Genomic DNA, 25951 nt, shown 5'->3' with positions numbered 1-25951 from the left:
TTTTTTTTTCCTTATCAATTGAAATTTAAATTTATAACATAATCAACGAAGAGCGTATAACATTTTTTTTCAAAAAATATTGTAGCCAAAACCGAAACCACTCTAAACCAAATCGAAAAACTGACAAGCCGAACCAAACCAAAACCGAATCTATCGTTTTTGGTTATTTAAAAACCGAACAGACGGTTTAGGTTTTGGTTTTGGTTTTAGGCTAAAACTGACTCAAACTGACCCATATTCACCCCTAATATATCATATAGCATCTATAATATGTAATAAAAGAGAAACTTTAATTTATAATTTTTAGCCCAACCCACTAGAGTAACTTCAATAAAAACTGGAGTCTAGAATATTTGTCTAGAAATAATCAAGACCAGTGACCAGTCTACAACAAATATCACCAGAAATTCACTCTAATCTAGATCTGTCAGTGAATTAAAGACATTCCAGTTGAAGTCGAAGACAAATTTTGGAAGAAAGAAAACATTCCAGCTGCAAAGCTTAGTGGATGCTTTATGCATATCAAGACTGGAGTGATCCATCAATGTAAAGTACTTACAAAACTTTACACTGATTACGATGAAGACATTTTACTTTTACACACTTTTGTCCAGACAATACCTTTTGTCTGTATGAAAGTATATTTGTGTATAAAGATGGTTGGTTTAAAGTAAGACGTGTCACATCCAATGCGACTTTATACCTTACTTTAAACAAGCAAGTTAATTAATTAAATGTTATTCCTTAAATGCTCTAATATCTTTATGGATACTTTACATCTTCCTATAAATAGAAATTTTTGTACAACCAAGAAGATAACTTTTGCTCTCTTGGTGAACTTGTGATATATTTTCTTAATCGTAAAAAAGAATATTTTACAACTTGCATTTGTTTCGATTGTAAAAGAGAACTTACAAGTATAGATCACTTGTAATTCTTAGGTAGTTAGGATATTTACAATAATCGTATTATCTTGGTGCAACAACAATCTAGTATTTTATTTAATATCAATAAATAAAATATATTTGAAAGTCACAGTGTTCCACCATTTTACTTATTGTATTAATATTGCAATTGTCTTGTTTAGTTATTTACTTAATGTCAAAATGACCAGCATTTGGCGTACGGTCCACCGAAATTGGTGATGAGTGAATTATTTATGATTATTCCCCCATATGTTTGTCACTAATTTGATGTTAAATGAGCCATTAATGTGAATTTTTGGTATTTAATCGCACTTAAATTATTGACAGGTTCAATACAGCAGGGTGATGCAAGAAATCCTTTTGGAATAAACAATCAAGCTAAAAGACAACGTGCATGAAGCTTAAAAGGATGAACTGTGGAGATGCGAAAAGCAATCAAAGAAATCTGGAACTTTCGGAGCCACGAGCAGCGCTCACCTCAAATTCATCAGATCCATAAGAGTGCTGGTCGCCCTCCCTAGCGAGCGCCACGCGTGTCGGTCAGCAAGGGTGTTTTCTGAAACTTATAATAACCAACCTCAAACCCTTAGAAAGGTGAGTGCCGAACATAGCAGCTATAGATGTCGAAAATTAACATTTTTTAAAGGCTTTTACGCAGATCTATCATCGGCGATCATCAAAGAATCCGACCCAGGGATTTAACATCACCCGGTTTCAAATCTTCAATCTCTTTACTACTTTCTTTCAATTCTATGTTATTTTATTTTATCAGATTGTTAATGGCTACCCACTTAATGAATAGCTATGTACTTAGACGTTTGTTTGGATGATGTAAACGTGTTTTGATTGTCGTCTATTGGTCCTTGTTGAACTGTTTCTATGCTTAATCACATACCCATGATTATTTGAGTTAAAGTATATTATTTGTTTTTCACATACAGACTGTTTTGGTGATTTGTTTGGGATAAACTGATCAAGTGTCCTTAGAGTCATTCATTATGTTTGCAAAATGTTAATCGGTCATTAATTAATGTTGACTTCTTATTTCTAACGAAACATGGATTGAAAACTAATAATTTGATTTAGGTGAACATGTGTATTTATTAAATTGTGTTTGGTTAACCCAACTAACAGAAACTGGTTTTGGGTGACTCAAACATTTAGTGTCAAGTGAATTTAACAAGGATCTTGATTTGATTTAAGTCATAGTTACAAAACGCAATTCTTTATAATGCTCAGCGACTGACCTTAGCATAAATTTTATCTGAAGGTTTGACAAGTCAAAAGACAGTCAAGCTAATTATTGGTGAATGTAACTAGAATCTGAATGTGAAAAGTTTTAAAACAATCATAATCAATAACGCTTTCATCATGTGTATTGAACCCAAATGAATGTTAGTTTAAATATTTTAAGTTGGCTAGAATCGGGTGAAAACTTGGTCAACGACTTGATTTCTTGTAAAACTCGGTCAAACTCATCTGGATCGGTCAAGAACCGGCCGGATCAGGTCAAAACTCGGGTCAACTTTGGACAAAAATAAAGTTTTTGTCTTTTTTTTTTTTTTTTTAAGATTCCTAAATTGGTTTAAGTTTATGTTTCTAATGAATGAAGTTTAAACTTTGAAGTATTATATTAAAGTTTCTAAACTATTATGTTTTAAGTTTGAAGTTTATTGCATATAATTTCAAAAACCATAAATGTTCTATATTAAAACTTGATTCGGGTTCTCCTTGATTCCGATCCGAGTTGTTAAAAACTTGTGACTCCCCCCCCCCCCCCAAACCGATCTGATCCTGAGTTACGGGTTCTCCAACTTTATTTATGCTGGTTGACATTAATTCATATTGTTGATTATGGATCCTTTAATTATTATTATGATACGTTGCCGGTAACGTCATTTTAAGTTTTTTTTAATTATTTAATATGAATCAATTGTGTTTTAAAAAGTCGAATCCGTGATTTATTTAACAGAGTTTACAATTAAAGTGATTTTTTTTTAAATTCACATTTTAATAAAGCGGCGTATAACATGTACGAACGCTATCTTTACATCTATATGAAACAAACTACTTCTTCCTTTTTTCAATGCTCGGTCTTTAAATTATCTAAACTCCTCTTTTTTTTTGCTAATTTAAATATTTCTACCCAATATACATATAATATTACTAATGAAATTATTTAAATTATACATCTCCGACCCTTAAAATAACTATACTACTTTGTTTTTATCAATTACCTTTACAATAATAATCACACCGCCACCGCCGTTGCCACCCATCACCTCCATCGCCACTGTATTGTGCGGGTACCATCTAGTTTTAGTTTATATTTAACGTTTTGTGTACATATAACATTCCATATCTATCTACATATCGCAATCTAACAGTCTTAATTAATATTCATTATATTTTTATTCGTACGTAATATATAGACACATGTATAAATTTGAAATGGCATGCTAGTATTTTATTAGTATTTATTTGTTTCGGTATTCTTAAAGTTGATCTACCTTCCTTCCTAACTCCTACCTTCGAAGTTATCAAATCTTGGTTTGATGTCGGTATGCTCGATTTTTTCTTTTAATACTTATATATATTCCCACATAAAGTTAAAAAAGAACTCAACTCAAAAACGATCTCCTGTCTTTCTCTTTCTGATCTTCTCTCAAAACCTCTATAATATTTCTCTCACAACCGACATTTGTCCTACCAAGTTGACAATCCACAACTTGGGTTCATACATAGTCAAATTATTAATCGTGTGATCAGAATAAATTCTTCTTGCAATTATACTTTATTTATATATAACATATTTTATTTTATTTATTTGTACTTTAGTAAAAATATATTAGGTAAAGTAACTCAAACCCAAAAGTGATTTCGCTAGCTTGCTTATTTATAAAAGGTGGTGGTGGTCTTGGTACGGAAACTCTGTAGCAATGACGGCTTTGTATATGTGTCTTAAATCTTATATTTATAAATAGTCATATTGGGTGGTATATATTTTTGTTTGATAGTAACCCTTAATAAAGGGTTTGTGTTAAATAGTGAAATATATCTTGGAATATTTTTCATGTGTTTTACAAAGGTGGCGAACTCAAAAGATATAAGCGATTATGCAAACTTCGATCGAGACAGGGACGATAGAGAAGGCGGATCGGCTCCGGTGGCACCAACATCAGCTGATCATGATCAATCACCACTTGATATGTATTCATCTGAGTTTAGTATGTCAGGAGAGTTATCTGCTATGGTGACTGCTTTGACCCATGTTGTTTCTGGTGGCGGTGAAGGTGGTGCTGTTAGTACTGTTTCGCCATCTTTTCGTGCTGGTGATGGTGGTAGTTATTTAATGGATTCGCCAAGTTCAGCGTATTCTTCTTCGAGTTCTGGACAGAAAAGGGTTCGTGATCAAGAAGGAAGTGCTGAACAATTTACGGAACAGTTTACTCAAAGATTTTATGGTGGTGTGGGTGACTTTAGAGGTGGGGAGTCATCATCTTCACAAGGTTAGCTTCATTTCCATACAAATATAAAACATGATCAACAAAAATGGTATCTAATCTCGTCTTTCATGACGTATTGGAAGATGAGATGTAGACGGTGTTATCTATTTTAAGATAGAGATGTTAATTCTAGAAAAACTTCTGGCTATTTTTGTAAGAAGTAAAAGTCGAACCCAAAATTAAAACTCCAATTTAATTGATAACCCAATTGTCCATTTTGTCCCACGTTTCAAAAATGTTTTATGAAATTTGACTAGTTCTACAAAGTATACATGCATGTTAAGCTAAATGTTAAACCAGACATTAATACACATTCAATTCACAAAGATACAGTTTATTTGTTGTTTTTGTCACTTTGTATATTAGTTTCAAACATTTAACATATGTGTTTTTTAGTCTTTTTAAATACGTTCACATGGATATATATTAATTCATAGGCTGAACATATGACAACTACTTTTTATTTCTTTTGAAAAGTATATCTTGTAGATAATTAGCATGTTTTTCATGCATATTATTCAGTTCCCTTTTTGCATTTTCGAATGTAACAGTAAAAGAAGAGGTAACACCAATGCCCACCACCACAACCACGGCTGATGCGGCGCAACAACCAGCTGCCATAATGGGACAAAGTCAAGCAATTGAGTCAACCCAATTTGAACAAACAGGGGAAAGAAGAAGAAAATACAGGGGAGTAAGGCAAAGACCATGGGGAAAATGGGCTGCAGAGATACGCGACCCACATAAAGCTGCCCGAGTTTGGTTAGGTACATTTGATACTGCAGAGGCAGCTGCCAGAGCATATGATGAAGCTGCCCTTAGATTCCGGGGAAACAGAGCAAAACTCAATTTCCCCGAAAATGTAAGGTTAATCCCACAACAACAAACCCGACCCGTTACCCAAATTGCCATTGCAAATCCTCCAACTACCCAATTTACAATCCATCACCAACGACCGCACCACAACTTTCAACTACCAAATCCCTCCGCGGCCAGAGATTATTGGCAGTACTCGCAGTTACTACAAAGTAGCGCAGATACACGCCCGCCACAACCGAGAAATGATTTATTACCACAAATGTATACATCATCAACAATGACTTCTTCACATTCACAAACATCCGATTTTTCATCTGCCAATAATTATCCACTGCTTTTTCCAAACCTTTCGACAGGATATTTGAATTTTCGACAGCCTAGCGGTGAAAACGATCAGGATGATCAACCCGATTTTTCAGCAACACCGTCTTCATGGCCCGGTTATGATCAATTCCCACCACCACCTTCAAATTAATAATTATTTCATTTTTTTTTTTTTTTGGCATGGTTTCACTAATTATGTGTTCATTTATAGAGCTGGGTTGCACATACCTTGTCAGGTTTTGTACTATACCTTTTTTGTCATACAAATTCTTTTAAATGTTCTCCTTAAGTACGAAACAATCTTGTAGGTGTGTGTAACGAAGTATGTTTTGAGAATTTATAAAAAAAGAAATTATAATTCTCATTTAAATTAAACGAGTTATAGTGGGTTCATTAAACAGTCCAAATTGATAACGAAATCATAAATTAAATACCAATCAAGATATAGATAACCAAATGCAAACATAAGAACGAATATATACATGTACTCGTTTTCCTCGTTTCGAAGAGACCGAATTTTTAAAATTTTTAATTTCTAATTTTCACCTCAAATATATTTATTAAAGTTATATTAGAAATGTATCCACACAATAATATGAATGATAGATGAGATTTTAGATAATTATAAATTTCAATATAGATGAAACTCAAAAATAAAAATTATAAAACTTTAATTGTACATGCATGTGAAGCAAGTGTCTTGATCTTTGACCCATGGAATTATTAAGTAAATTGGTGTTCGAAATGAACCCAATGTCATATCGATCATAAGTAAATTATAGTACATTATTATCTATCCTTAAACTATATAAGCATGTTGTTAATTACTTGATGGAACTCATCCCTAATTTTATTTACTTACAGCTTTTAGGATTTAATAAATTTCAATACCTTTTCAAAAAAAAGAATTTCATTAAGTCTAACCCAGCAATTACAAAATAACATCTCAAATTAATGGTTAAATAGTTATACTAAGATTTGAACATAAGGATCTGTCTACCCGTTGAAAAGCTAGCTAGCCAGACATCAAATGTCTTTGATGAGGATAAGTAAAACTTCCTGACTAGCTTTTCAACGAGTAGAAGGTTCCTTTTTCTTCGTGTTCAAACCTTAACATAACAATTTAAAGATGTTATTTTGTAACTGTTGGGTTAGACTTAATGAAATTTTATTTTTTTTTAAGTTTAATGAAATTTATTTAAAAGAAAAAATCGAGAACTTATCTGTTATTTCGTTACATCATATCTAATCTAATCTAAATTAAAGAAAACAAGTGTTTAATTGATTCTAGATTCTATTTTCTTTTTTTTTTCTGTTACATTTGCATGCAAATCAAAACCAAGAATTTTAAGAATGGAACAAATTAAAGTATATGGAAAATTCGATTGATTTGATTTCTTAACTAAAGTATCCTAAACAAGATAGAAAGCGTTAGAATGTTTTAATTTGGCTTGTTGTGTCCGATGGTTTCTATAATTTCCGTCTGATATAAATCAATAGGCTGAAGTCCATAAGTTGTAAATAGTTTTGATGTGATGTGATGTTTTTATCTAGATATATTTCCATCAACATCCATTCGTGGCAAGTCTATCTTCTATCATTTTTTATGTCAATTTACTTATATTTTATTTCATGTAGTTAAACGAAGTAACGAACACCTAAAATCCGTTACAAGACGTTACAAAAATGACAAAAGATTATTAAAAAGTAGGATATACATTCTGTATGTACTACTTTTAAAAAAATAATCGTTTATTTTTCAAATTGTCGAAAGTTTTATAATATTGTCATCTAACAACCTTAAAATATTTTTACGCATACTATCCTTTACCAATCTTAATCTTAATCTTGATCTTTTTTCTTTTTTAATAGCAGTGGTGTTGAACTCAGCGGCATGCCTTTTAATTGTCCGGTAGAGATCGACCACGTCACCAGCACAGTCAATCCGTGGGCATGACTGGCGGTGGAAGTCTCACTAACGTTCTGGAGGAAACTTACTAAAAGGCAACTGATCTAACATTAATGACCAATCATAGCTGTCAATTTTTTCAAAATTAATTAAATCAACACATGTCTAAATTAATTTATACTTTTTGATTTACCATCACCAATTTACACTTTTTAACCTAATTTAAAAAAAATTAATATTTTATTGCATAATGTCTATCTAATAACTAGGGATGTTACATATCTATATCAATATTTTATTTTATATTATCAATTGTAATCAAATTAATTGTAATATTGTTGTTATTAGTAATTGTAATCAAACTATAATTAGGATAATCATTGTTATTATTAGTAATCAAAATCAAATTATATTTAAGATACATATTCTTCTTATATAAATAAAAATCTAAAGGCAAAATTATTGAAAACCCCACAAACTAGAAATATGTGGGATATTCCACACGTAAGCTTATGCGTCCGAAAACATTATATTCACTTGTCTTATATATGTATGTATATGTATAAGTAAAAGATATATATGGTGGGATCCTGAAAGAACGTAAAGTAGCGAAAGTTTGTTTTATCTTTTTAATCCAAGCAATGAGCCATATATAAGGGTACGGTACGAACTTTGCCCTTTAGTGTATTGATAAAAGGTAGCTGGTGAAAGTGATAGGTCTTACATATGGGGTGATAGGTCATAAGGGGTGATCAGTAATGAAGTAATCTACTCAACGGCCTTGCCTTTTACCATCCGCCACAAACTAACAGGTTTCACCTATATGTTACGGCTATACACCCTTTGAAAAAAGTAACTTATCTTTTTAAAAAGTAAAAGCGTGATGGGTTAATTAAAAAAAATTAATGATAAAAGTGAAAATAAAAAGTCAAAAAGACAAATTAAAAAAAATCAAAAACTAAATTTTCTATCTTTTCTCCTTAAAGTACCTTTTCTTTTTATTTTTGGACCCTAATTTCGAGAACATGTGATGCAATACATAATTTAAAAGTTATCATGATTTTCTTTAAAAAAAGGTTATTGGTATATATATGGGGGAAGTGAGTATGGGGTTGTCCCCCATCTAAGCTTAGATGGGGAACCCCTCACAATTTGTTTTTTTTAATCCATGAATATCATGGGGGCCCCATCATTTGTTTAAAATACAAATATTATTAAAATATTTGTGTATGAAGGATTCCCCATCTAAGCTTAGATGAGGAACAACCTCATACTCATTTTTCCCTATATATATATATAGGGAAGGGAATATGAGGCTGTTAGGCACTTTAGTTGGGTAAAAAATCCCACACATACATTTTTTTAAACCATAAAAATCATAGGAGCCAAGCATTTATTCAAAATATTGGTATATAAGGGTTTTTTCATCTAAATTTGGTGCATAAAAGCCCCATACTCACTTTTCTTATATATATATAATTAGTCATTCAATATATAAATTTTTAAGCATGTGAATATCTCATTTTCCAAAACATAAGAAATGATAAAAAAAGAAAAAAAAAAGGTTTTTTTTTTAGGTTTTTTATGACCACGGGGTTGAGGTTTCTCTTGGGATAATTTTAATCTTATTTGGATGTGAGGACTTCTATTTTCAAAATAAAAGCTTCAAAAAGCTTGTGATTAAAAAGCTCATGGAGTAATTCCTACCATTAATGACAATGTAAAAAAATTGGAAATTTATTTTTAATGGTTGAGTTTTAATTAATAAAATCAATGATTTTTAAAAATCAATAACTAATAAAACTATACAAGCAGATTATATATATATATATATATATATATTTTTAACTTATCTAATATTGCAAATTGTCACAATTTATTTTTTATGGATATCTAGCCAAATTTGTTTTTTTTATCAATAAAATAAACTCAATGTCCATTTTTTTAATTATAAATTTTTTAACTACATCTTACATCTTGTTCAGTTTTATACGATTGGAAGCTTCAATTTTACAGTTCCAGACTCAATATAAGCCTCATTCCTTAGCTTCAGTCCCAACCCCTTAACTCCAGCCCTATATCCGATTACTTTTGTCAAACTTACCCATAGCCTCAGAAAACATTATAAAAGGAATGAAACCTATTATTTATCACCTCACCATATTTATCTTATAAATTTACAATACATCAAAAGTCGTCATGTATGAACACTTGAATAAATACGACGGATTGTCAAATACAATATTAGTTTTATAAGAATTTATTTTCCTTTTCATTTGTGTACGGGATCAAATATGCGTTTAATAAGAAGCAAACCTCTAAAAGAAGTTTAGTCAAATATCAAAAATTTAGTAAATAAAAGAACAACTTTGGTAGTTGGTCAAAGTCACATATTTTGTGCAATCCTAAATCGTGCGCAATATCTGACGATGTTAAAAAAAAACACTTAAATAATATGAGTAGGAAATGCTTAAAAAACCACATTCATGAAATAGTCAACAAATATATTATGAGCTGAACGTACGTGAATGTGACTAAATTCGCGACGTAATTATCATGTTAATTTTTATTTAAATACTATTACTAATACCCGTACGATGTACGGTAGTTATATATATATATATATATAAGTGTGACTTAAGCCACACATCTCATGTTAGGTGGAAGTTTTGTGTGTAGGTGATCATAAGAGCTTACAGGGAACCTCACACCTGACTCGATAGAGAAACCTTTCGGCAGTTTATCATTCTCGTTAAGGAAAGGAAAAGCTGATCCAAGAGTAGCCCGTATATTCAAGACATTGGTGGCTAGTTAGGCCTACCTGGAGTTACTCATCTCACATGAACTATGTCGCAAGGAGCCACCTACGAAACCACGTTAACGTACCAACTTGGCATTAGCTATTACGGGTTAAGCTTAACGCTTTCTCACGTTAATAGCTCGATCACTTCTCGCATTTCAAATCAATCATTCTCACATTACACATTAATCATTCTCACGTTATACATAAATTACATTAATGTTAGGGCCCTTAAATGTGCAGGTTGTTATGGCATACCTAGAAAGTCTAGTTTGCTAGGTATACTAGCCATGAACTCACCACATCTCATACATCAACCTCACATTCATGCATTACATAACATTTCATAGCAATTCATGATCACATGATAACATTTCTAGCTAAGGCATATCGAATTATAGCCCATATAACCCCCCATATAGTCCCGAATTCCCACATACATTATAAGATATTATTGAGGGATGTTACTATATTAAAACTATGTTTTTTTGAACCCTCATCGTGAAAAATCATGTATCTTACCTCGTAGAAACATAACAAAGAACCTCCCTAAGTTCCCTGTACCATAAGGTAACTTAAACATAAGGTCTATGAGGCATACAAGTGTGAAAATAGACCTAAACGACCACCAGACATGAATATGTGTTTCAAATAGGTCATGTGCGCCACATATACATAACCCAGAAACCATATGCGCCGCAAAGATGGTCTCTGCGCCACATATCATACTCCAACCTGACTTTGCGACTCCGTTTCACTTTAAAACTCATCCAAACGAATAACAAAAGATCCCAAACAAACACCATGACTTTTGAACATCAAAATACAATATTTTAGAAGTCCATTGCAGTAATGAAATCATCAATTACCCCTCAATTGATTATGATTACAACAATAATCATTTTAGGTCACCGTGTGAAAATGAAGGATTTCAACAACAAATAATCATCTTATGACCTAGACCAGATGTGAAATGTCCAAGGGATTAAAATGAAATAAAATCAATCAAATAATACCTCAAATACTAGAGATTGCAAAAATATGCAAAACCCTAATCAAACACACTTAAAATACAATGATTTGGAAGATTTACGCAAGAGAAATGATATGGAAGCAAGGGGGGATGGAGAAATGACATTAGAAACTAATACTTCTTTTTTTTACTAATCCTAAATGATCCCTAAACATGTCCTTAATCTTCCCTAATGTCACCTTTAGCCCTTATACTTCAAAACATCGCATTTTAGGCTCAAAACAACCTATCGAGATCGAATACTTACCGTCACTTTAAACACATATTGACCATCTCAAGCACATTAACACACACATTAATAAGGCATTAATACCTTATACTAATAGCACATTAATCTGACGTTAGCATTAAATCGTTTAAAGACTTAACGGACACAAATTGTTGACTTAACGACTCCGGTCAAGTGTTAAATAAAAACTTTGGGATGTTACATTGGCAAACGTACAAATAGAAACTCCCAAGAGTACAATATGGGAGCGTCTGTCACACCTCGACTAAGGCGGAAAACTCAGGATGCGACGCATAGTACACCCGTCATGGATGTTACGTAGAGTAGCTACATGAATACTTAAATAACGCGCATTTCATAAAATTTAAACATAAATATCCATCATAGAGTCACGTTTCAAAATAAAACAAAGATAAACTCCCACGCAGGGGAATAACGCATAGGTATAATGCCATAGTCTAAACATATAGCAACCATAACAAAACATAAGATATGCAGCTCCTATTCTGGTCTGCTACAGGTCACCATGCTATGCTTCTTAGCCACTTCTAACATTCTCAACTTGCACACCTGAAAAGATACTAAAAAGCGTCAACACAATGGTTGGTGAGTTCGTAGGATTTTGTAACAAGTATCAAGTTTTGTGTCAGGTCGAAATATCATCAAGATCCACACAGCAATATGGCTATCAACTTAGTTATGATAGAAGAATCAAGTATGTATATGCCGCCAGCACTTACGGTATACCAGGCCTAAGGTGCAAGTATCAAGTATCTGGTGCCTCCAACTCCACCATAAGTATCAAGTATCTGGTGCCTCCAACTCCACCATAGGTATCAAGTATCAAGTATCTGGTGCCTCCAACTCCACCATAAGTATCAAGTATCAAGAATCGAGTATCTAGTATCTCCAACTCCACCACAAGTATCAAGTATCAAGAATCAAGTATCTTAGTGCACGTCATACAGTATAGTTAAATAGCCATAAATGATGATAGACACAAAGACATGAGTTTCCAAATTAGGTAGTCAAATATGTATCCAAATATAAGTAATCATATGTGTATCCAAAATAAGTTTCTCCAAAATCATCATAGCATAGTTTCCAATAAATACGGTTTATTAGAAAAACAGTTTATATCCTTTCAGCCCCATGAAGTGAAAAGGGGACTACAAAACTCACCTGAGCTGTAGCAACAAGATTAAGCTACACAAGATATCAGAAAGCAACTAACGGGCACGAAATCAATATGTTACAAGTTTCACAATTAAGTATTCATTCAATATAGGTAAACGTGCTCAAAACGTGTCGCCAAGTGCTGACTAAGTTGTCCAAAAGCGTACTAGTTTGACTTTGACCACATTTTACAAGTTTGACCAGAGTTGACCAAATTACGAGTTTGACTAAGTTGACCAAATCAACTAAAGTTGACCAAATTTGACTAAACCGACCAAAGTTGAATAACTAAACCGACCAAAGTTGACCAAAGTTGACTAAATCGAGGTAGTAATCGAAATTCGAGGTCTCAATTGAAAGTTGAGGTCTTAAATTGAATTCGGGGTCTTATTTTCACTAAAGGACAAAATTGCAATTGAGAAGCTAAAATAAGATGTTAAATTTGATAGGCTAGTAAATCTGGGGTCTTATTTTGAAAATACGAGGTCACATTTGAAATAAGAGGTCACAAACAGAAATACGAGGTCACATTTGAAATACGAGGTCACATTTGAAATACGAGGTCACAAACTGAAATACGAGGTCACATTTGAAATACGAGGTCACATTTGAAATACGAGGTCACAAACTGAAATACGAGGTCACATTTGAAATAAGAGTTCACATTTGAAATACGAGGTCGCAAATGGAAATACGAGGTCTCAAATCGACGGGGTCGTAAATTGGGTTGTTCTTCCCCAAAATTCATTCTAGAAAACCCTAATCGTATCTTTCAACCTGGAAGGTGTTTTTATCATCCGATTGTACTTTTAGACCCCCAAATATGATGGAAAAAGAATCCTAAAGTCGGAAACTCGAAAAACAGACTTAAACTCGAAAACCCATTTAAACAAAGTTTATAAAAATCCTTAAATCTCAATTACTTGGCGGGTGTAGTGTGTATATTAAAAGAAAAGCTGAAAATACCAAAAAGAAGAGGATAAAGTGGGTTTTCATTTTATACATTGAATCTATAAATTATATATTTGTAAAGATGTTTAGGACGTAAAAACACTGTTGTTAAAGCTAAATCTAAACAAAATAAGGTTGGTTTTTCATAAAACTTGATGTAAAATGGGGTAGTAATGGTGAGGTAGTAAAAATGAGTTAGTAAAGTGAGGTAACAATTTGGGGTAGCAAAAGAGAAGTTGTAAGGGTTTGTGTGTGTTTTTTTACTTGGAGTCTAAGTTGATGGAATTAGTGTTTTGTGATAGAATAAGACTATTTATATATAAGGTAAAATAGAGGTGCTTCCATGTTAACTCAAGAATACGATGCCAACTAAATACGATGCCAGACCCAAATACGATGCCGAATCAAAATACGATGCTGATACAAAAATACGAGGTCGATACACGAATACGAGGTCGTTTTACAATTACGATGTCGATTAACTTTACGAGGTCGTAAATTCAAGTTTAAAATTTTAATTTGACTAAAAATCTTTCTTGGTCAACTTACGGATGTTACATTCTCCCCTACTTAAAAGAATTTCGTCCCGAAATCCAAATTATGCATTAAGTTTCAAGTTCTAGCCACACACCAATTTTCCAAACGTCAAGCTACACGTTAAGTTTCAAGTCTCAAGTCTACTCATTAAGCTCCAAGTATCAAGTCACATATTAGTTTCAAGCATCAAGTCACGCATTCAAGTATCAAGTCATACATTAAGTTTCAAGCATGAAGTCCCGCATTAAGTTTCAAGCATCAAAGTCACACATTAAGTATCAACCACATATTAAGTTTCAAGCATCAAGTTTCGCCCTAAGTTTCAAATTTACTTACTAAGCTTCATGTATCAAGTTAGGCGAATAGGTGTGGATACTTAAGCTTCATTTGATCTTTTCCTTCCCAATTAAACTCTGCCTCTACAGAAATTTCAACGAAGTTTCACAATAGTGTACTTATGTCTTTTGAGCTTTTTGACTCCTTGATCCATAATCTCCATGGGTTCTCGAAGCTTAAGTTACTACCTAATCGTACTTCGTTCAAAGGAACGTTTCATCTGGAACACATCATGTACGTTACTGAGTTCATGGGGAAGTTTCAAACGGTAAGCAACAACACCAATTCTCTCATGTACATTACTGAGCTAATGGGGAAATTTCAAACGGTAAGCAACAACACCAATTGTCTCAGTAATCTCGAACGGTCCAATATATCTTGGAGCTAGTTTCCCTCTCTTAATGAATCTTACTACACCTTTCCAAGGCGAAACCTTAAGCATGACTCGGTCACCAACCTGAAACTCTAAAGGTTTCCTTCGGTTGTCAGCATACTTCTTTTGTCGATCTCTAGCCTTCATGAGGTTTTCCTTGATTTGTGCAATCCTTTCTGTAGTTTCCATAATGATTTTTGGTCCTATCAACTGCATGTCTCCCACTTCATGCCATGCTAGTGGAGATCGACACTTTCTTCCATACAAAGCTTCAAATGGCGGACACCCAATAATCGAATGATAACTATTGTTATACGAGAACTCTACTAGTGGGAGATGAGTATCCCAACTTCCTCCAAATTCGATAACACATACTCTCAACATGTACTCTAAAGCTGTACTCATATCTATACGCGTTCCCAAAGCTCATTGCATGGATTTCCAAAATCCTAACGTAAATCAGCTATCTCTGTCACATATGATGGATACTGGAATGCCGTGCCTGGCTACAATCTCTCTCAGGTACAATCGTGCATACTTTTCCATCTTATAATCTTCTCGGATGGGTATAAAATGAGCTGACTTGGTCAGTCGATCTACCACAACCCATATTGCATCCTTAACACTACTGGTTCTAGGTAACTTGGTGACGAAGTCCATGTTAATAGTTTTCTACTTCCATTCAGGAATCTCTGGTTGTCTTAGCAGCCCTCCTGGTTTCCTATGTTCTGCTTTAACCTTCAGACATGATAAACACTTGCTCACATAAACCGCTACATCATTCTTCATTCCTGGCCACCAGAATAAGTCTCGAAGGTCTTGATACATCTTTTCTATCCCTGGATGAATGGAATATCTCGATTTGTGCGCTTCGTCCATTATTAGTTTCCTCAAACCACCATAAGTTGGTATCCACAATCTATCAGCAAAATATAGTACACCATCTTCTCTTTGAACAAGTTGCCCTTTCATGCCCTACAACCCTTCACGGTCAATGTTCTCCGGCTTATTCGTTTCTATCTATACTCTGATCACTCTATCCTTCAAACTGTTGTGCACGATAATGCTGATGTCCCTAATTCGTCGTGGCCTAACTTTTTCCTCTCTACTCAAGGCATCAGCTACTACGTTTACCTTTCTTGGGTGATAACGGATCTCGTAGTCATAATCACTATACAACTCTGACCATCATCTCTGACGCATATTAAGATCTTTCTGAGTGAAGAAATGCTGAAGGCTTTTATGATCTGTGTATATCACACTCCTCATCCCATTTAGGTAATGTCTTTAACACATCAACGCGAAAACGATAGCTCCTAACTCCAAATCGTGAGTCGTGTAATTCCTCTCGTGGATCTTCAGTTGTCAAGATGCATATGTAATAACTTTGCCTCAGTGCATCAATACAAATCCTAAGTTTTAATCCGATCCGTCACAGTAAGCGATAAAGTCATCGGATCCTCCTGGAAGACTTAAGATCAGCGTGTTACATAACTTCTTCATTAGTCTGAAAGCTTTTTCTTGTTTATCGCCCCAATCAAAGCTTATATCTTTGTGCGTTAATGACGTCAGTGGGGTTGTGCGAGCTTTGAGAAGTTTTCGATGAATCGTCGATGAATACAATGATTAACTTATCCAAATAGGATCGACAAACGCGATTTGTGAGATCCATGAAAACTGCAAGTGCGTTCGTCAAACCGAATAGCATTAATAGAAATTCGAAATGTCCATATCGAGTGCTGAAAGCTGTCTTTGGTATGTCTTCTTCACGGAACCTAAGCTGATGGTAGCTTGAACGAAGGTCTGTCTTTGATAAATACTTAGCTTCTTGCAATTGCTCGAATAAATCGTCGATTCTGGGTAGGGGTTTCGATTCTTGAATGTTAGCTCGTTCAGATCGCGATAGTTAATACACATGAAAAATGATCCATCTTTTTACTTAACGAATAGTAGCGGCGCACCCCTAAGGAGAAGAACTCGGCCGAATGAATCCCTAATCTTGTAACTCTTGAAACTGTGTCGTGAGTCCTTACATTTAAGAAAGAGCTAAATGGTACGGCGCCTTTGCTAGCGACATAGCATTAGGTACGAGATCATTTCGAAATTCGACTTGTCGAGATGGAGGCAATCCATGAATGTCATCAGGAAATACATCTGGAAATACTCAGATTATCGACATATCTACTCGTTTGACCACTTCAGTTTTTGTGCTCATAAGATTTCGTTTGTTTGAGTCAATTTGTTCACTCTAGATTCCTAGTAAGTCTCCCCTTCTTAAAGGGTTTCTAAGGATTTTTATGAGGGATAACCAATCCATCCCCACGTTTACATCAAAACTACCCATATCAAATGGGACTAATAAAGAATGAAGGAGTATCAAGTGTTAACACACATCTAGGCACAATTTGGTTCAATTTAGATATTCCACCACTAGCTGCTTCAATTTCATATTATGCATGAGTACGAGTAGATTTCACATTTAAAGAGTATACAAAGTTAGTAGAGATAAAGTTGTAGCCGACACCCGAATCGAATAACACAGTAGCCATATGGTTGTTTAAGAGAAAAGTAAACGTGGCAACATTCAAGTCATTAGTTGCCTCTATTTGTAACAAAAATACATGTAACAAGTTCCGACATTCAAACTACAAATAAAGTTAGTAAACATGAATTAAAAAACTCGGTTCCTAAATCAACTAATGCGCTTGTAATATGGTCATTCGAAAGAGAGTGCATCGGAGATAGTAATGGTAATCGACATAGTCATGCATCGGAGATAGTAACCCAAAGAGACTAGGAATTTTCTCAAGCAGTCAAACATAATTTCTTAGGATATAATTTTTATGTGAATAGATAGAACAAACGATAAGTCAAGTAGTACCCAAGCTACGCAAATTTTTATTACATATATGAATTCGATTCCATACTAAAAGTTTGAATGCTTGGATCTTCACAAGCATTAATTCACTATCTCACGTGCCAACATCATGTCCAAGAGTAAAATTGCAAGGCCCAAAGCCCATTCGAGATGTTTCATCCTTTTCTCCATTTCTTCCCTCGCTTTCTTCTCTTTAGCTGCATGTGTCCACAATAGTCCAACCTCATCAAACGTATGACAGATGTGCTGGTGATGGTACTCAAACACTCGGGTATGATGCAGTAATCCAGTATCTTGCTCTCGGATATGACGAAGCCCATCTGGTATGACTCCAACAGTGTGGTCAGTGGGGACCCCTATCACTGTTCGCGATGAACCTTCCCCGTTTGTCGATCTCCGCATTAACTCCTCTTCTGACACATATTGTCCGTTCACAAAACGGTAGTTGACACCACTACCCAGTTGATGATTATGTGGCAGGTATGGGTCACCATCAAAATGATAAGCGAGTTGTTCGCTTGTGCGTGGCTGGTAAGGTCTGATAGTCTATGAAGTCGACCAATAGGCTGTAGAGGTGGACATTCGGATATGGGAGGTGCTTATTGAATCAGAATTTCTTTGTTCAGTGTCACCTTCCTCCTCGGTTTATTGCTGATTATGGGACATGCGCGAGTTCGAATTCTGAGACATGTTGATCTGCATTAGGCGAGAAGTTATCGTTAAGCTCACTTGGTGGATCACATACATGTAGGAACGATTGGTGTTTTATTATTTATAGGAGGTATCGACGTTCTAATAAGGAATAACCCTAAACGTGTGTCATGTTACTTTGTTCATCCTAAGATGGTTCTGTTGCGTCCATTCAGTGCCTTGTCTTCACGTGGAATATAAAATAGCTGACTCACTCCGTGTCATACATGTTGTTCGACGTCCAAATACTCTCAACGCACTCATGTTATCTTTTTACAATGTTAGACATTCATGCATTCATAAGTACTCGCAAATTCAGGAAATCAAGTATCAAAACCCAAGTTAAACAATATCATTAAAGTCAATCAAGCAGTACAAGGTAATATCACAACTAAACACTCATTAATCACGACAAATGGGCAAGTCAAATCTGACCTATACATCCATCCCACCATTCATGTATGTATACAGGGTGTACCAGCGGCTAACCCTCCACATGCCGGTAAATTAGATGCAGCGATCAAATTTCGACAGCTAAAGCTCGGTCCGAATCTAACACCTACATCTGATGCACTAGTGGTGTATGTATACAAGGTGTACCAGCGGCTAACCCTCCACACCCCTAGTACATCTAATGCAAGGTCGGATCACGGTACTGGTATGCTCTCTAGGTACTGGTTAGGTATGTTTACAGGGTGTACCAGCAGCTAACCCTCCACCCAACCAACACCCATTAAGCAGCCCAAGGTTGCTACCACACTTTAACCATCGGGGCGCGATCAATGTTGCTAACAACTCCATAGGCACATATACCACATGCGAAAAGTTGATCAGGCTAGTCTGTGATGATATATCGCCATACTTTGTCGCTAACAACGCCTCAGTTCTCTAGGGACATAAGAATAATAATAACCAACAATCTCCAACATCTCATCCTCAAGTTCAAGTTACCATTTCGACCGGCATAAGCACACCTACGAACTCCCACATATAACATATATTTCCATGTCCTAAGTGGCTAAGTAGCATGGTACTAAATGCACAAGATCATACATCTAAATCTATAAGAATCAACAAAATATACTTCACATAAGGTAATCAAATAAGGTTTACTTGAACAAGACGCACACATAATTCCTGTTATGCATACTACATGAGGTTCTTAGGTTATATTCTAGGCAAAACCACCTAATTCTCTATAACCTGGGCTTTGATACCAATCTGTCACACCCGACTAAGGCGGAAAACTCGGGATGCGACGCATAGTACTCCCGTCATGGATGTTACGTAGAGTAGCTACATGAATACTTAAATAACGCACATTTCATAAAATTCAAACATAAATTTCCATCATAGAGTCACACTTCAAAATAAAACAAAGATAAACTCCCACGCAGGGGAATAACGCATAGGCATAATGCCATAGTCTAAACATATAGCAACCATAACAAAACATAAGATATCCAGCTCCAAAACCCTATTCTGGTCTGCTACGGGTCACCATGCTATGCTCCTTAGTTACTTCTAACATTCTTAACTTGCACACCTGAAAGGATACTAAAAAGCGTCAACACAATGGTTGGTGAGTTGGTAGGTTTTGTAACAAGTATCAAGTTTTGTGCCAGGTTGAAATATCATTAAGATCCACACAGTAACATGGCTATCAACTTACTTATGATAGCAAGAATCAACTATATGCCACCATTATTTACTGTATACCAGGCCTAAGGTGCAAGTATCAAGTATCTGGTGCCTCTAACTCCACCATAAGTATCAAGTATCAAGTATCTAGTGCCTCCAACTCCACCATAAGTATTAAGTAACAAGTATCTGGTGCCTCCAACTCCACCATAAGTATCAAGTATCAAGTATCTAGTGCCTCCAACTCCACCATAAGTATCAAGTATCAAGAATCAAGTATCTAGTATCTCCAACTCCACCACAAGTGTCAAGTATCAAGAATCAAGTGTGATAGTGCACATCATACAGTACAGTTAAATAGCCATAAATGATGATAGACACAAAGGCACGGGTTTCCAAATTAGGTAGTCAAATATGTATCCAAATATAAGTAATCATATGTGTATCCAAAATAAGTTTCTCCAAAATCATCATAGCATAGTTTCTAATAAATATGGTTTATTAGAAAAACAGTTTGTATCCTTTCAGCCCCATGAAAACATGTGAAAAGGGGACTACAAAACTCACCTGAGCGGTAGCAACAAGATTAAGCTACATAAGATATCAGAAAGCAAGTAACCGGCACGCAATCAATCTGGTACAAGTTATCAGAATTAAGTATTCGTTCAATATTGGTAAATGTGCTCATAACGTGTCGCTAACTGTTGACTAAGTTATCCCAAAGTGTACTAGTTTGACTTTGACCACATTTTACAAGTTTGACCAGAGTTGACCAAATTACGAGTTTGACTAAGTTGACCAAATCGACTAAAGTTGACAAACTAAACTGACCAATGTTGACCAAAGTTGACTAAATTGAGGTAGTAATCAAAATTTGAGGTCTCAATTGAAAGTTGAGGTCTTAAATTGAATCCGGGGTCCTATTTTCACTAAAGGACAAAATTGCAATTGAAAGGCTAAAATATGATACTAAATTTGAGAGGCTAGTAAATCTGGGGTCTTATTTTGAAAATACAAGGTCACATTTGAAATACGAGGTCGCAAATGAAAATACGAGGTCTTAAATCGACGGGGTCGTAAACTGGGTTGTTCTTCCCCAAAATTCATTCTAGAAAACTGTAATCGTATCTTTCGATCTGGAAGGTGTTTTTATCATCAAATTGTACTTTTAGACCCCCAAATATGATGAGAAAACAATCACATGAAAACCCATTTAAACAAAGTTTATAAAAAGTATATAAAAATCCTTAAATCTCAATATTTTGTTAACGAAATCACATGAAACTTTGACAAGAGTTGTAGTATATGATTCTAAACGTTTTGGACGTAAAAAGTTGGTACTTAGCGGGTGTAGTGTGTGCTTTAAAAGAAAAGCTGAAAATACCAAAAAGAAGAACATAAAGTGGGTTTTAATTTTATACCTTGAATCTATAAAATATATATTTGTAAAGATGTTTAGGACGTAAAAACGCTGTTGTTAAAGCTAAATCTAAACAAATAAGATTGGATTTTCATAAAACTTGATGTAAAATGGGGTAGTAATGGTGAGGTAGTAAAAATGAATTAGTAAAGTGAGGTAACAATTTGGGGTAGCAAAATGGAGGTAGTAAGGGTTTGTGTGTGTTTTTTTACTTGGAGGTTAAGTTGATGGAATTAGGGTTTTGTGATAGAATAAGACTATTTATATATAAGGTAAAATAGAGGTGCTTCCATGTTAACTCAAGAATACGATGTCAACTGAATACGATGCCAGACCCAAATACGATGCCGAATGAAAATACGATGCTGATACAAAAATACGAGGTCGATACACGAATAAGAGGTCGTTTTACAATTACAATGCAGACTAAGTTTACGAGGTCGTATTTTCAAGTTTAAAATTTTAATTTGACCAAAAATCTTTCTTGGTCAACTTACGGTTAATTAATCAAGGAGATCGGTGACATCCTACTAACAATCCATGAATTAATTTCCAAAACTCTCCAATATAATTGATATGCAGTTTCTTATCTATGATGGTTCAATCGACCCTTCAGTATGATTAAGTAATTGTGAACATTATTTGTTCTTTATACCTACATATTCTCGAGACAACATAGGTGAAAATTGTCTGCTGTCAACTGATAAAGATGCACTGATGTGTGAAATCTAGCTTTAAAATTTATAAACATGATTTACCGAAAGACTGACTACTACACACTCACAGGCAGTGTACCTGATCGCATGCAGTATAGTAAAAACTGGTAAGCCGAGATCGTTCGCAAAGACTTTTATAAGCAATTTTAAAAATTAAATGATTTAAGTAAAATGGGGGGTTTTGTAGCCGAGTTGCCACGTTGCAAGCAGTTAGTGAGAAAAGTCAGTAGTCCCTCAGGATTAATCGAAAGAAGAGTTTGTTGTTTAAAACAAGAATTTAAAGGTCACCCATCTTGATTTTGCTCGACAACATATTAAGATTGCACATTTGATGAATTTCAAATTCAATTAGTTGATTAAATGACTGAGACTCAAATTAATTGTCAACCCCGTACCCGTCAAGTTAACAACTTATTTGACTCTCTTGTATAAACTAGTTCCATTATTAAGACCGGTACCCCGAGATGCCTTTTTATAAATTCTCTAGTTCAACAATGGTTTTGGTGATTTCAGATAACAATTGTGTCTATTGATTGTACCCAACCATCAACCCGTTAATTCTTATTAATTATTAATTACCTTCTACCGTACCCGTCATAGAACCAATCGCTTCTAACCAAGCAATCAAAATAACTTCTACCCAACCCTAGCTGCCACTAAGTTTGTATAAAAATTATCCGCAATTGATAATTAAATAACAAAGAATTAATAGATTAAGATCACGACACAACGTTAAATCAAATCACTTAAATTATAAAATATTGTGTAATCCTTACATATTGTCTCACTCCATCAAGATGGATTAAAAGACGATTAGCCACTCATATTAAAATACGAATAACGAATCAAATATAGAGAATTCATAGTTACCGAATACAAGGAATTGAAAACGAATAACAGAATGATTCCAATCGAGCTTGAGATCCTTCAAAATGATTGAATACAAGAAAAACCCTTAAAAAGTACTCAAGAATCGTCTGGAAAGTGAAGTTAAGGTTTCAAGAATTTTTTGCAAGCTATTTATACTTTCTAAAAAGTTCAGATTCGACATATATTGCGTCGCAGTCCCAGACTGCGTCCAGTCTTCTGTTTGACTTTCTTGACTTTGACTTTCGTTGACTGGCTTTTGGCTATATATGATACGACTGCGTCGAAGTCTCAGCCTACTGCGAAGCAGTTTGTTCCTCGACAAGAATTACTGCGACGCATCACCAAACTGCGTCGCAGTCGTCGTTGACCAGCACTGACTTTCTTTGACCAGCTTCTAATCTTCGTTCTCGTGCCTCGTAAAACATCCGTAAGCACTCATATTCCTTCAGAAACTTCATTTTCTTCAGATTATCGCTTAAGTACCTGTTAATTCCTGAAACACTAACAAATACCATAAACGTACCAAATATACACGAAAATGACTCATAAAACTTACTTAAACAACTAACTAAGCCGTGGGAAATAGGTATAAAATACGACATATCAAATCCCCCCACACTTAAGCTTTGCTTGTCCTCAAGCAAATCCTAGCTGAAAACAAATAAATCCTTGGTACATAATGGAATCACATTTCAGTAATCAAAAAGAAGCTCAACCATAATCAAAAATGAGAATAGATGATTTACAAGCCTTAATAACACGACTAAGCACAATGAAACGAACAAGTGATATCTCGTCTATCCTACTCCAACTAACTTACTTTTGGGGTTGAATATTTGAACAATCACTCAATAGCCAAGTCGTGATGCATAATCTTTTAACCATAGGCTTGTACTAGATTCGTTCCTTCATCGCCAAGGCGCTAGCGCCCTATAACGTTTATCAGAAGAGGACTTTAAGGGTTGTAACATTAGGCTAAACAGGGAATTTAAACAGGGTATGGAAACTTGGTTGAACAATTAGTGTTAACAAAGAACTAACACAACATTTATCAAATTTTTCACATATAGTTTAGTCCCAACAAACCCATGCCATTAGTTGCCAATGGTCCACATCCCAAGAAGTTCTCCCGACCATAAGCCCCAATAGAACGATAAAAAATTGACACCATTGTGGTGCATGACAATCAAACAACTTATCAACCAAATCTAACCAATGTCGACTTAAACAAACTTGCCAACTTACTAATAACAACTGAAGATTATAACTTTCCAAGATCCTTTCTTTGGTGTAATTGTACCAACTTACAAAAATGATTTGACCTAAAATGAGAAATACCAACTGACAGTCCAAGCTTTTTTTTTTTATTTATATTTTTCAGTTCTTTTATTATCTCATTTTTTTAATGAGCTACTTTTACTCTGACTAATTGGTATTCTCTTAATAATCTTGAAACAGTGACAAATCATTTGATAAGAATGCTAAGATGAACAATTCAGACTCGATCCAAAATCATGACGAAATCGAACTACCCCCATTAAATGAGAATATCCCAACCCGACATAACAAAACCAAACCATCCACTAGCATAGGCAACCAATGACCCACCAGGATTTCGACTATCAGTATGGCTAGGAAAAGTGTATATTCATGGTGGATTTAATAGCAAAGAACAGGCTAATGACAACATGTTTTCTATTGTTTCTTGCACTAAAAACGAGTGCAACATACGGGTTTTAAACGGGTGATTCACTAACCAGTGTAGTTAGCTACTAAGCACATTACAAAACATGCACATAATAGATTTTTACGAAATAAGGGGTGAAACATACAAAGAACAAAGGTTTCATCCTAAATTTTCCTCTTCCTCATCTAGAAAACCACGGAACGATCAACCAGGACAAGTTCTAGAATCAACGCTATCACCGGCATACTCATAGCAAATGGAACAATTCGGAAATTGAAAACCAACCTCAAACTTGCACATCATAGTTCAGAGCTCTAAAAGAGACCTTTACTTCCGGATAAATCCAAAAGCCTAAGAGAGGGACAAATTTACAAGGCTAATAGTTCCAAAACCGTACACCTATCATATCTAGCAATGAATTAATAATCTCACAATTTGGTGTTTTGGTTCTATAAGCGTGCTAGCAATGTTATTAATCCAAAAGGGATTGCCACGTTAATTAGTCAAAACACATTCCACATATTAAAGTTTTGTACCAAGGGTGTAGTTACATTGCTCATTTATATCTATAATGAAGTGACGAAAGCAATTAACTACAAGGACAAGCATGCAAAATCTTCAAAAATACCCGACTTTTCCCTATTTACCACCCCCCACCCCCACTTAAGTTGGACAATATCCTCAATGTCCAAGAAACTAAGGCAAACTAAGGGAAATAGGGAAAAGTAGACAAAAAGAAAATCAAGAACAAGAAAAACCTGTCGGGTATCAGTAATGTTCCATGCGTGAATGATGCCAACAAGAGAATGAGCGTTGAACTTACTGCCAACATATGCATATGACAACCTTGCTATCACACATGAACACACAACAAAGCCATCATAATAATCATAGTATCGATAAACATGCCATCATCCTACCCTAATAATGCAATGGAAATGGAAATAAAATACGATGTCTCATCACCCCGAAGGGTGGATACAAACCAACTAAGAGAATTAGAAAGTACGGAAAAGGAAATGTTCAGACAATAGTACGAGCCATCAAAAAAACTGACAGACGGCTTCCAATCTTCAACCTGCAATTGGCTCACTGTGGTGGAGGATGAAGTTGATAAGGCTGGTAACCAG

At 34.8% G+C, this 25951-nt stretch overlaps 1 protein-coding gene and 1 long non-coding RNA gene across 2 annotated transcripts; both read left to right on the top strand.

Annotated features, from left to right (window-relative positions):
* The first annotated feature begins 1111 nt into the window (after window positions 1-1111).
* On the top strand, window positions 1112-1862 carry LOC122608738. The gene is made up of 2 exons (XR_006325313.1): window positions 1112-1141; window positions 1254-1862. It is a non-coding gene; the product is annotated as an uncharacterized LOC122608738 (long non-coding RNA).
* Window positions 1863-3869: 2007 nt separating this feature from the next.
* On the top strand, window positions 3870-5945 carry LOC122607751 (ethylene-responsive transcription factor ABR1-like). Its single transcript, XM_043780781.1, has 2 exons — window positions 3870-4435; window positions 4984-5945. Exons 1-2 carry the CDS (start codon window positions 4000-4002, stop codon window positions 5724-5726), a joined length of 1179 nt encoding a protein of 392 aa, XP_043636716.1. The 5' UTR covers window positions 3870-3999; the 3' UTR covers window positions 5727-5945.
* Window positions 5946-25951: the final 20006 nt, after the last annotated feature.

The sequence above is a fragment of the Erigeron canadensis genome, chromosome 7, assembly GCF_010389155.1.
Source record: "Erigeron canadensis isolate Cc75 chromosome 7, C_canadensis_v1, whole genome shotgun sequence".
NCBI classification, from domain to species: domain Eukaryota; kingdom Viridiplantae; phylum Streptophyta; class Magnoliopsida; order Asterales; family Asteraceae; genus Erigeron; species Erigeron canadensis.
This window is presented reverse-complemented; position numbering and strand designations above follow the sequence as displayed.

What these genes read in the sequence shown, in the direction of transcription:
- LOC122607751 (XM_043780781.1), top strand. Translation starts at nt 4,000, where the DNA reads ATGTGTTTTACAAAGGTGGCGAACTCAAAAGATATAAGCGATTATGCA. An exon ending in GGAGTCATCATCTTCACAAG is followed by an intron (nt 4,436 to 4,983) that starts GTTAGCTTCATT and finishes CGAATGTAACAG; the next exon opens with TAAAAGAAGAGGTAACACCA.